We start from the raw sequence: 13,391 nt of genomic DNA on the forward strand, positions 1-13,391 counted from the left end.
AGAGCCCAAACCTCTGTAACTTCCCTTCCTGACATGGTCAATCTCCTAAGTCTGTATAATGTGCTGTTTACCCTTGTATTTGAAAATGCCATATGAAACACTTTTCCAATTCCTCATGTAATGAATTGCAACAAGCCTCAGAAAAACTACAATGCACTTAAAACCAAAAGCAAAGCGAAAAACCCCAAAACCCTCAAATAAGAAAGCCTGGCAAAATCAAAGTCTAGCCAATTCCAGTACACCCTAATAACAGATGACATTATTAAAATAAACAGGGGGGAGGGGGATAACAGAGAAATAGAGATCACTTCTGAATCAAAAGTCAAATCAACTATACATAAGAGCCAACATCCCAAACACTGAAAACTCTACTGATATGAAACACTTTTTCCCCATTCTGAAATATACGTATAGTATTATATTTAGTTAAGTATTAAACACAACAGCTACCAAGAAAAGAAAATCAGTTTTAACCAAAGATGGTCATTTCATCAGTGGGAAAAACATGGGAGGGTATGCCCTTCTCACCCCTGCGGCATCCCAGCACCTGGAGCTAAGAGGAGCTGGACAGATGATACAGAGCTTGCTCGGGGGCTTCCCCTTACAAGGGCTCCCTGGGCAGAGGAAGGCAAGGGGTACTGAGTCTGAGAATCCTGCAGTGGCTGAGCAAGGGGAGGGGTAGGTTCAACGGCCCAGGAACAGGCGCTGAGCTTTGGAGGACCACAGGAAGCTGAGCCCACCCAGGGCAGAGGGGCTGAAGAGCAGAGAGGAGGAAGCTGGGTACTAAAAACGGCCCTGAGTTTTAGGCTGGCACTTACATTCGATCAGGAAGTCAGGAGCAGCACCCAATACCACAGTTAAAAGTTAGGCCGGACGTGGTGGCTCACGCCTGTAATCCTAGCACTTTGGGAGGGCGAGGCGGGCGGATCACAATGTCAAGAGATCGAGACCATCCTGGCTAACACGGTGAAACCCCGTCTCTACTAAAAATACAAAAAAATTAGCCGGGCACGGCGGCGGGCGCCTGTAGTCCCAGCTACTCGGGAGGCTGAGGCAGGAGAATGGCGTGAACCCGGGAGGTGGAGCTTACAGTGAGCCGAGATCCGGCCACCGCACTCCAGCCTGGGTGACAGAGGGAGACTCCATCTTAAAAAAAAATAAAAATAAAAAAATTTTTACAAAGCTAACATTCAAGAAGTGTGTGTGTATGTGTATGTGTGCATGTGCGTGTGTGTATGTATGTCTCAAAAATAAAAAAAAGAAAAGAAAAGTTATCCTGACAAATCTGAGAATTATCAGGGTCAGAGCACTTGTTCTAGGGGTTTTCCAAAAGGACTACTGCATCCTAAGTCTGAGAGATGCACTGCTTATGAAATAAGGTTCCAAGTGGCATACAGTAGCGCAAGCCTGTAATCTTAGCTACTCAAGAGGCAGAAAGCAGGAGGATTGCTTGAGGCCAAGAGTTCGAGTCCAGCCCTGGCAACATAGCGAGATTCCCATTTCTAAAAATAAAAATAAGGTTCCAAGGTCAAAAAGACATGGAACACACATCCTCTGCCCCCAACAGGTTTATAAATACTTGCTAAAATAGTAAAGGCTCTAATGAGTCCTATAATTAAAAGCCTATTCAATTCTCAAAGTTAGGTCAGTGGTTCCAAAGTCAGTCTTTGGAAATACAAGCCTGCAAGCACTGACTGTAGCTTGCTCGCTTTTCAAATGGGCAAGGCTACTGTGTGCTTCACTAGAGTGGGAGCAATGGGGATTCAGGGTTCTTTTTAATTCTCCAGAGTAATGGTTCTCAAAGTGTCATCCTCAAGGTGGCAATACACCAGGACACTTGTTCAAAATACAAACTCCCTCTGAGACGCCCAGAATCAGAAACTCCAGGGCGGTAGGGCAAAGCCCGCAGTCTGCAGTTTATCAAGCCTTCCAGGTGATTGGTCTTATATTCCATTAGAGGGCTGGGCGCAGTGGCTCACACCTGTAATCCCAGCACTCTGGAAGGCCAAGGCAGGCAGATCACTTGAGGTCAGGAGTTTGAGACCAGCCTGGCCAACAGGGCAAACAAAACCCTATCTCTACTAAAACTATAAAAATTAGCCAGGCATGGTGGTGGGTGCCTGTAATCCCAGTTAGTTGGGAGGCTGAGGCAGGAGAATCGCTTGAACCCGGGAGGCGGAGGTTGCAGTGAGCCAAGATCACACCATTGCACTCCAGTCTGGGCAGAGAGCGAGACTCCATCTCAAAAAAAAAAAAAAAAAAAAAAAATTTATCAATTACTTCTTCACCGTCCAAACACCACTGTCTGGCCAATACCTGAAAGGCAATGAACATAAGTCAGTCAGCAGCTCCATGCCCACCCTAACGAGGTGGGACTCAGAGCTCACTACAGAGAATGGAGATAAAGGAACAGGGAAAACATCTGAAAGTCCAAGTCACCGCCCCCCATACCCACAATCCTAAATTCCAGGAAGCGGGTTAAAAATAATCCAGGAACAAGTTTTCCGATCAGGAGGAGTGCGCAGACAGCACAGCGCCAGCCTGGTGGGCTGAAGGCCCAGGGCTCCCTCTGCTCCAGCACCAGGCGGTGGGCATGGGGGTGGCAGCCAAGGCCAGCTACCTCCTCCCATGCAACCACCACCAAGAAGGCCCGGCCCCTCGGGCACAGGACCACAAGGACCCACACCACCAGCTGCCCACCCCGCTGTGCCAGGCACCCTGCCAGCCAGAAGCACGCCAGGCTAAGGGGGAAGGACCTGCCCCCAACAAAATGGAGATTTTTTTTTCTCAAAAAAAAAAAAATGAATAATAACGAAACATGAACACACTCTTCTTTAAAGATTTAAAAAAAAAAAAAGGAAATAAAAATGCCCAAAACATCCCCTGTTCACAGGCCTGAACTGAGCTGGTTTCACGGAGGCTGGAGGGACAATGTGATGGTCAGGAAAGCAGAGCTGTGTTGGGGATGCGGTGTAGGGAATCTGACATGCCAGGGAGCGCGCAGTCAGGAGGAAGGAAAAGCACACACATGCTAGCCTCCGAGTCAGCGCTTCCGCCCCACTGACGCTGTTTTCTAGCCGAGGCCTTGGGCAGGTTTCATAAGCCTCGGTTTTCTCATCTGTAAAATTATTCTGACAGCCGTTCACTCAACAGAGACCCTGAGGGTTCACCAAGGGGCCCGGCCCTCCCTGAGGAAAACTCAGTCAAAGCAGTCCCCTTCCTACAAGGCTTCCAAATTCCAAAGACGTTTATTTTCTAGTCTGACATAAATCCAGCCACGCCACAGGCTCAGTAACTCCTTCCACCTACCCACAGCAAGCAACAGGGAAGCAGGTGGGAGAAGAAACCTCTGCTGCAGAACTGCTGAAGAAGCGAGGCTTCGTGCTACCAGTTTTTTCGTGTGAATTACCGCTCAAGAAATACGTGGTACCAGGAAACCGCATCACACATACTAAAGGAATACTCAAACAGTACCTTTCTTCATCTGGAGTTCAGGGGGCAGTTTAACAACTTTGAAGTCACCACATTGAACACGTTCCCAAAGTTCGACGAAACTATACCTAAAATAACTGCAGGCTAAGGCTCAGTCTCCAAGTTCCAGGCTGTTTTTCATTTCTACTCAATGGTTCATTGCTTAAAATTCTACCCAAGAAATTACTCTGTCCTTAAGCAAGAAATCGCTTGAAGGCCACACCCCAAAGAAGAGCTTTCCCTGTTTAGATATGCACCCTTCAAGTCCTCCATCCATTAACATGCTATGGATTTATGGCCAGCACTGTGCGGTGCCCCCAGCGCACAGACATCACTCCCAGACATGGTTCTGTGTCCACCACTGACTCTGCAACATGCAATCTGCCAACACGTGGCCACTGGGACAGCCACCCAGCACCCGGGCCGTCCGACGGGCTATTCGGCATCTGTGGCACACGTGTGCCCCAGTCCTGCACCGACCACCATGGAACATACGACCAGACTGACGCCACCTCCGCCCTGCCAAGTAGCATATACTCAATTCTGGACCGGGGTTTGGAACCCAAAAGCATCATAAACTTAAGCAAGCGTTTCTCCAGAGAGATCCTATGAAGCTCCCAGACATGGTTCTGTGTCCACAGGATCTCAGCACCAAAAACATGAGAAGAAACAAGAGCATGTTCTCAGTTCAAGGTGGGGAGGCAGAGGCCACTGTCCAGGTAGAGAGATGGAAAAATAAGCAGACATGTATACTGCTGTTTATTTACAGCAGGAGAAAACAAGAGGCGCAATCTCATGATGAAGAGAACGGAGGCTCCGGGATCTTGCCCGCTGCCCTGGCCCAGCAGTCAGTCCTGGCCCTTGGAATTTCTTCACTTATAAACTGAAGAACGGCAACTTGGAGGGAGAGGGGTCACACGGAGAGCAGCATCTAGCTGGGTCAATCCTGAAATCCCACTAAAACCATAAATCTAAAAACCACCACATACCTGAAATGGAGAGAAGACAACTGCAATGAAATCTCAGAAGCTGGAAAGGAAGTAGGGGTTTTTTGTTGTTGTTGTTCTGTTTTTTTTTTAAAAAGGAGGGGGTGGGGGGAGTAGAGGAAGACAACACTAAACCGGAAGTGCAGAAAGCAGAGAACTTTTTTTTTTTTTTTTTTTGGAGGCAGAGTCTCGCTCTGTCACCCAGGCTGGAGTGCAATGGCACCCTCTCGGCTCACTGCAACTTTCACCTCCCCGGTTCAACCAATTCTCCTGCCTCAGCCTGCCAAGCAGCTGGGATTACAGGCGTGCACCACCACGCCTGGCTAATTTTTGTGTTTTTGGTAGAGAAGAGGTTTCACCATGTTGGCCAGACTGGTCTTGAAATCCTGACCTCAAATGATCCACCTGCTTTGGCCTCCCAAAGTGCTGAGTTACAGGCATGAGCCACTGCGCCCGGCCAGCAGAGAACTAACTTAACTCACAGTGCTGGACCCCCAGCTCTCAGGAGTGATCCCACCAGGTCCCTCTGCTGTGGGAATGAGTGAACCAGGCAGAGCCTCAAAGTCAGCTACGGAAGTGGGTAGACAGTCAGACAGCTTACCCCACACCTCACAGCCAGGCTCCCAAAGCCAAGGAAATGATGGAAAATATACTATCTGCAAAGGAAGGAAAAATTGAGGATATATGGACCAGGCCGCAGCAGACACAGCCGGAAGCAGAGGCAGCATATTTAAAAACAGGGAACAAAGGCCAGGCACAGAGCCTCACGCCTGTAATCCCAGCACTTTGGGAGGCTGAGGCGTGTGGATCACCTGAGGTCAGGAGTTCGAGACCAGCCTAACCAACATGATGAAACCACATCTCTACTAAAAAATACAAAAATTAGCCAGGCATGGTGGTGGGTGCCTGTAATCCAGCTACTCAGGAGGCTGAGGCAGGAGAATTGCTTGAACCTCGGAGGCAGATGTTGCAGTGAATGGAGATCACGCCATTGCACTCCAGCCTGGGTGACAGAGTGAGACTCCATCTCAAAAAAGAAAAAAGAACATTTGAGGGCCGGTCCAGAAGGTTCACTACCCAAGTAACAAACTTTCAGAAAGAAAGAACACAGAAAATGGAAGGGGGGCAGGGGGGTGGGGGGAATCAAAGAAAAAAAAATCAACAAAAAGACCTGAGTCACTTAACAGAAAGGGCCTAACCAAGTATTTGTCACGAGAAACGAAAACAGCCCCACTCCAAGACGCATAACCGTGAAACTTCAGAACACAAGGAAAAAGTTCAGATCCCATTAGGTCCAGGAAGAACAGCACAGCCTGCACACACAGAAGCCAGTGCTGGCGGGGCCTCCATCTTCAACAGCAACACCGGAAGCTAAAACACAGTGGAGAAACACCTTTAAAATTCTGGAGGAAATGAATGTCCACCCTGCAATTTTATACCATGCTAAAATATCAACTGAGGGAGAAGGAAAAAAGAAATTTTTGAAAAGCCTGTCTCCCACATTGCCTGTTCACAGAAAATAGCACACTATATGCCCAATCAACACCCTGCATAAGCCAAAAAAGACAATGACAGGAGAGACCAAAAAAAAAAGATATTCAACACAAGAGAGCAGCAGAAGGACCCGAGGATGAGGGCAAAGGAAGACCAGAGGATGGGGGCAGCACAAGAAGCACAGAAGATATGCAGGGGATGAAGGGCACAGGTGCCCACCCGAACTTCCTAAGACAAGGTTGCAATAACTGCAGAGTGCTGGGTTGCATGAGCTGTTAAGTATTACCAAAAGAATTCCAAAAGAGATCTGATCAGTAACGATGGCTGAGTAATAGCGGCCGGGCTGTGGATCAGTCTGCAGTCCATCAGTGTACACACTGCATTCTGACCTCACTGACATTCCAACATCTCTGCTGGGAAAGAGGGGAGTCCATGTGAGGAAAACAGGCAAGCAGAAGAGAAATAAATCCTCATCCGCAGGGTCCAAAGTCTATAGACTACACCTGAAACCAGAAAAAAAAAAAAAAAGGCAGCAATTTTTTTTTTTGAGATGGAGTTTCACTCTGTCACCCAGGCTAGAGTGCAGTGGCACCATCTCAGTTCGCTGCAACCTCCACCTCCCAGGTTCAAAGACTTCTCCTGCCTCAGTCTCCCAAGTAGCTGGGACTACAGGCGCCCACCACCACACCCAGCTAATTTTTCGTATTTTTAGTAGAGACGGAGTTTCACCATGTTGGCCAAGCTGGTCTTCACCTCCTGACCTCAAGTGATCCACCCGCCTCAGCCTCCCAATGTGCTGGGAATAGAGGCGTGAGCCACGGCGCCCAATTTTTGATGTTCCTCATAAATTAAGGAGTAACAAAAACGAAAATCAACCAGGAGAGATCAAAGGGGCTACCCTCGGGGAATAAGAAATGGAGGGAAGTGGAAGCAGCTGCTATCTTTCCCAACCAACCTTACAAAACTACCCATTAGACATTCCTAAATAAAAACTAAACAAAATCCTAATTACAAATAAAACAAAGGATGTGCACCTGTAACACTTCTTTCAAACCTTACGGCCTAAAATTCTCTTAAAAAACAGAAAGAGACTTAAAATAATAGGAAGATAAACCCCAGCTACGTATTTGGTAAGCATTCATTTAAAACTTGAAATGTTCCCACAATGTATTCAGATATCAATAGGGCGCAGAACAGAAAAGGCTTCTTTTGCTGACGAAGAACCCTCAAGAAACACAATGGAAGGTCTCTAGAGTCAACAATGTTGTTCCCTGGGTGCGCATAAAGTGACTGGCAACCACCAATTTGGGATGTTTCACAGTTTGTACCAAGCAAAGGCGTATCTCAGTTTATTTCCCCTAATAAACTGAGGAGCAAACCAGGGAGCCATTTACGATTAAGAAACCTCATAGTCAACCTCAGGAGGCAGGGTTTTTTTTTCTTTTTCCCAAAGCATTTGGCACTGAGATTTTTTATAATTTCCACTGCAAAAAACATAATTATAGGAAATGAGTGCTACAAACCAGTCTGACGACAGTGGCTGATTCTACGTGGCGAGCCGTGGATAACAGAGTGCAACTTCTGTTTCCTGCACTCACACCAGCCACAAGATTCCATTAATGATAATCAGCTGAGCTAAGGCATTAAAAAAAGCCACAGAAAGGTGGGTTGGGTGTGGTCCACTTCCTGCAGGTAAAGAGCTTCCACAACGGCAGCTCTGAATCACCGGGAATAATCACCCAAATAAAGAGCTAAGTGACCCATTTCTCAGGACAGCACTGGACGCCTGGACTCCAGCTTTAGAGTGTGTGTAACTGCACAAGCACAGCAGAAAGCAGCAGTGACCATCGACAGGCTCATCCCCTCAGTAACTGTTCACCCTACATCTTGCACCAGGATCCTCGAAAAACACTGAACTGAAAATGAATCTCAACCTGCACCACATTAGGCACTTCAGCTCCACGTATCAGAACGCAGCTCCAAGAAGAGCATCAAAGTCAGTAAGAGGATGGGAATTAACTGCTTAGCGCAGGGCCACTCTGCTCCGTTAGCATGCTAGAAAGTCTAATCTGACCAATTCCTACTTGAAGTTCACTTGGTTCTATGTGAAATGCTATCAAGAACACTCACTCCCAGATTTGAGACTGGACTCCTCCAAAACTTTCGGGTTTTCTAATTTTAAAAAACCTTGTGACCATCCTCCCCCTCAAAAAAGAACACTTTCAAGCATAACAAATTCTTACCATTGTTACACTTTGGAACACTGAGTAGTGAAAATAGGTTTTTTGTTTTTTGACACTCACATAGGCAACTAACAGTAACAAAACAGTAACTAACAGTAACTGAGTACTTTCCTTATTACTCTTTAGCATTGATCCGCAAAAAGGATCATAGAGCAAAGGGAGTAATGAAACACTATAAAATGTTCACTGAGAGTTCAAGTCACCAAGCTGAGTGAACAGTAAAAAAAATCCACCTAGGCTGTCCTACTGACACCTGGGCCCCCCACTCGTATCCCTGGACTTCCTCTTCCCTGAAGTGCTGCAATGCCTTCTAAAGGGGCACCCAGCACTCCCCACACCTGAGAAAGCAGGAGCCCCACAGAACAGATCATCTGCTCAAAAATGTGCCATACTTTCTGCTGTCTACAGATCCAAGGCCTCCCCCAGGTCCACAGGCACCCCACTGCCCCAAGGCAGGCAGCCGACCTCTTGAAAACAGGATGGACTGAGGCTCTGAACTCTGCCTCCCACCGCTCCGGGCACCATACTCTGCAGGCTCCCCAGTCCAATACTGTCAGTCACCAGAGCACACTCCACAGTTCAGCAAGTCCCCGAGGTGCTCTCAGAACCCATGTCTCAGAAGTCCTGACTCTCCACACCCAGTGACACACCAACCTTCCCCCAGGGTGCAGATGGTAACAGGGTAACTGGGCAGGCATCTCCCAAAGAAGGAACGGAAAAGAACCCGTGGAAATGTGACACTAACAAGAAAAAAAAAGTACAAGAGCACTTAAGCCACAATTAAATGCAGCTGTCCTGTGTTTGCCTTCATTTCCCAGAGTCCCAGAGTGCACAGGCTTCCCTAGGGTGAGCAGAGCACTTGAGAAAAGCTCCCTATGTTCCCAAACCGGCCATTAGACACCGGTCTCACTACCCCGATGCAAGGGGCATTCTCAGCAAAGGTCTGTTTATCCAAGCAGCAAGAAAAACAGAAGGGGAACGAGGGGGACAGGATGATGTTAACAAGGAGAAACTTCAGGTTTTTAAGCTATTCCTCTAAATTATCTGAGTTTTCAAATATGAAACTGTGTTAAACTTACAACTTCGAAACATGGTAAATTAACCAGGCCCTGCAATTTGCAATACATGTGACGTATATAATTCAGTATTTTTCAAACTGTGGGTCAGGAACCAGTGGGCTGTGAAATCAATCTAGTGTTGCAACCAGCTCCTTTTTTAAATGTACCACAACAGCACATCACAAGCACAGGCTGAGCATCCCTGATCCAAAATGCTCCAAAATATGAAACTTTCTGAGCGCCAACATGACGCTCAAAGGAAATGCTCATTGGAGCACTTCTGATTTCGGATGTTCAACAAGTATATAATGCAAATATTCCAAACTTCGAAACACTTGTGGTCCCAAGCATTTTGGATGAGGGATACTCAACCCGTAGTAAGGATTAGTACTGTCTCCTGAAACTTGTTTTTGATCCTGATGTAAAATTTATTTCTTACATGGGTCACGGTCCAGAAAAGTTGAAAAGTGACTGATAAAATTTGGTAACAGAAATATGCAAACCGAAATCTCATTTTTAAATCACATTTCTGCAAACTCAAAGCCAATTGGTGTTCCTGCCTCCATCCGAAGCTTTCCTTTTAATCTCAATTGAAACAAGAAATGCTCAATGAAAGACGGAGTACTTATAGCCACAGACCAGCCCGCTTTCTTTATGTTTACTTGTCGTCACTACATTCATTCAGTTTATGATGTCTATTTTTTTCCCCTACTGAAATATAAAACTGGGGTTTAGGAGAAAAAAAGGAAAGGCTTCAGCAACTTTCATTAAACATTTACTTAAAGTGGTAACCTCATTCAGATCTACCACTTTCAACTCCTCCCCTAGGACCTGGCACATGGAAGTTCAATCAGGGCTGCTGATTGAATAAATTAAAAAATCGGCCTCCTATTTCTAATTTATTTGGCCAATCCAACTGGCAATGAGATAAACTTTAATGTTTGCAAAAGTAACCACAAAACAGTAACACTGCATGGTGAGTGGGAGTAGGAGGAGCAGTAGTTTCCAGTAACAAATCTGCCATATAATATATGATCTCACCTTGGTTAGTTAAGCGTCCCTTGGTCTCTACATCTACAAAATGGTATAATACCTACATCTCAAACGGTACCAGTAAGAATCAAGAGGCATAAAAATGATTTGCAAAACACGGAAAAATGGTGTTTATACTAACATGGTTGTTATTTTTCAAGCATCCTTGCCTAGGCCACCTAAATTCACTCTGCTTTTTTTTTTTTGAGATGGTGTCTGGCTCTGTCGCCCAGGCTGAGGTTCAATGGCATGATCTCAGCTCAATGCAACCTCCGGGTTCAAGCGATTCTCCTGCTTCAGCCTCCTGAGTAGCTGGGACTACAGGCCTGTGCCACCACGCCCAGCTAATTTTTTTGATTTTTAGTAGAAACGGGGTTTCACCTTGTTAGCAAGGATGGTCTCAATCTCCTGACCTCATGATCCGCCCGCTTCGGCCTCTCAAAGTGCTGGGATTACAGACTCTGCTGTCTTTCTAAGCCAACTCCTTATAAGCCCTGGTCAGGAGACAAGAAAAAGGGAGGGCTATGAGGCCTATCAGGGCAAGCCATAGAAGAGATATGGACTTCTCTCCTCCCATTTAGCAGACAACAGTTGAAAGCGGGTGTGCTTTTAATTGAATCTTCAGCAACAACTCTTAGGGAAGCCTCCCAGGGCAGCAGCAACTGCTAATTTGAAGTAGAAAATAAATGTGCTTGTTGTTTTTCTTTTGGGGGGTGGGGAAGGAGAAAAGAATGTTCTTCCCCAAATGATACACTTTGTTACCATACAGTCTGTAGATGTACTTAGGTACAGGAATGACTGGCAGAAGCCAACTTTCCTACCTCTAAAACTGTAAAACTGTTAACAGCTGAAAATCTGATCATCTTTTCTCCTGAGAAACACTTACCATCTTTCATACTGAGAAAACAAAAACAGTTCCCATGTAACACAATCTAACAGATACATAACAGTTGAGAGGCAAAGTTATTAAGGAAATGTATCCTCTTTTCCCAAGATTTAAGAACTCTGATCCACTCAAAAAAAAAAAAAGGACAAAAATGAAAAGGTGAGATACTAGATATCACCTGGTAACCATCTGATACTGACTTCACAGCACCAGCCAAAGGGGCTTTAGTACCTTTTCAAACTGATTGGCTATCCACAAAGGCCAATTAACCTAGTAAGTGAGGCATTTGTGCTAGACTCCAACCTGATGCACACGGTATAAATGTCAACCTAAAGGAAATACTGATAAAAGTTTTTTTAAAAAATCATTACAAGAGTCCTTGCTCGACTGGTAAGAAATTCGTTTTTTCACCCAGTTCACTCTGACCTACACACCTCTAAATTCATACCAAAGCGGCTTTAGGAAATACCAAGAAACCACATCTGATTGTTACCCAGCAGTCAGCAGAAGTTTAGGTTTTGAATGCATGCTAAATTCAACGCTCCTTAAACGAGTCGACAAAAGAATATTCTTCAAGCATCTTCCCAGTCACTCTTAAGATACTGTTACTGCTTAAATATATATATTTATTTACTGCTTAAACATTTATATACACACATATATATACTGCTTAAATATATACATACACACACAGTTGGAGTAAAATTCTAGCTGCCATTAAAGCGGTAACTTTGAGTTCTTATTTTTCCAGAATTCAAACGTGAACAGTGAAATCCAGTTTTCTTTTTATGGTTTCAAAAAAATAAGGGAGAGGGATGATCTCACTGGAAAACGCGGGCAGACTCCAGAGGCAGTCCCAGGTCTGGGCACTGTGCTTCTCAGCCCTCAACACACAGGGAATGAGCCTGTTGGTATCTATAAGTCAACCGGTAATCTACTTGGATGCTTCTGGTTTTCTTCGAACACTTAACGTTCACTCAGCTAGACTGGGAGAGCAAACTTTCCTGACATATCCTAATTGTATCCTAAGATTTCAATCCTAAGCATTTTGCCACCATTTCTGCGCCTACAAACTTTACAAGAGTTAGCCAAGGACAGTGGTTTTGTTTTTCAAAGGGCTAAAAGCAGTCCCCAATGGCAACAAAAACCCTTTAACTTATACATGTAAATTTGAAATTCAACTCCTCCCCCATCCCTCAAAAAGTCGCTGGTAGGCCAAGATGTCACCAAGTACCGAAGGAGAGGTTTACTGGGCGAAGAACTCCTGTAAATGCAACCAAGTCTCAAAGTGAAAGGCCCGGGACCCTGGTGTGCGGCTGTGCGAGGGATTCCTCCTTCCAGAAGGTTTGCAGCTCGCACTTCCCCCCAGTCCGCAGGTGCAAGGGGGCTCCAGGCAAAGCCACTCCAAGTGGAACTCGCGGTTACACCTTCCTCCACTCCGCCCTGCCTACTCCGCTCGGGCCCGGACGAGTCCAGGCGCGCTCCCCGTCCCCGCCCTGCCCAGGTCTCCCGCCCGCCCGCCCGGGGGTGGGGGACGAGCCTGGGGGGGCGCGTCCTGGGGGCCGCCGCCAACCCGGCCCGCACGCAGGGCCCCGGGACCCGGCGGGGGCCTCCAAGGGCATCGCTCCACCTCACTTCTCCCGGGGAGAAGGCCACCCAGGGCCTGCAGCTCCGGAGGAGTGTTGGGGCGAGGGGAGCGCGTAGGACGAGGCGCCCGCACCCCCACATCCGGACCCAGGCCGCGGTCCCTACGGCTCCTGCAAGCACACGCTGGAGACCTCGGCCGCCAGAGCCGGCAGGGACATCAGGGGCTCGGGCTCGGACTCGGACCCCCGCCCGAGCTGGGCGCGCGGGGAGCCAGGCTCTGGTGCGACCCCGGCCAGCTGGGCGTAGGGGGGCGCCGTGTGGACACCGCCAAGTTGCCGCTTCCGCCCCGGTCGCGCATCCCGGCCCCGCGGCCCGCGCCCGCCTACCTGCATGCCGGGCAGGCCCGACTGCACCGGGGAGTGAGCCATGGCGCTCAGGACGGCTACTTCCTGGCACGGGACGGCCGGGCCGCGGCGATCCGCGCGGGGCGGCGAGGCCCGCGGGCCGCGCGCAACCCTCGGGCGGCGGGGCCGGCCGGAGCCCGAGGCCACCCCAGCCCCGGCGGGTCCCGGCCGGGCGGCGGGGGCTCAGCTGCGGATGGCGGGCCGCGTCTCCATGCACGGCGCTGGGGAGG

The 13,391-nt window shown here is 47.7% G+C and overlaps 1 protein-coding gene across 2 annotated transcripts in view; it reads right to left on the reverse strand.

Annotated features, from left to right (window-relative positions):
• Window positions 1-13,391, reverse strand: part of STK24 (serine/threonine kinase 24) — a 125,931-nt gene extending 112,540 nt beyond the window's left edge. For both annotated transcript variants that reach the window (XM_025364263.1, XM_025364262.1), the window contains exon 1: window positions 13,144-13,391. In XM_025364263.1, coding sequence (XP_025220048.1) covers window positions 13,144-13,185 — 42 coding nt within the window. In that variant the 5' untranslated portion in view covers window positions 13,186-13,391. The remainder of the gene's footprint in view (window positions 1-13,143) is intronic.

This window comes from Theropithecus gelada, chromosome 17, assembly GCF_003255815.1.
Source record: "Theropithecus gelada isolate Dixy chromosome 17, Tgel_1.0, whole genome shotgun sequence".
NCBI classification, from domain to species: domain Eukaryota; kingdom Metazoa; phylum Chordata; class Mammalia; order Primates; family Cercopithecidae; genus Theropithecus; species Theropithecus gelada.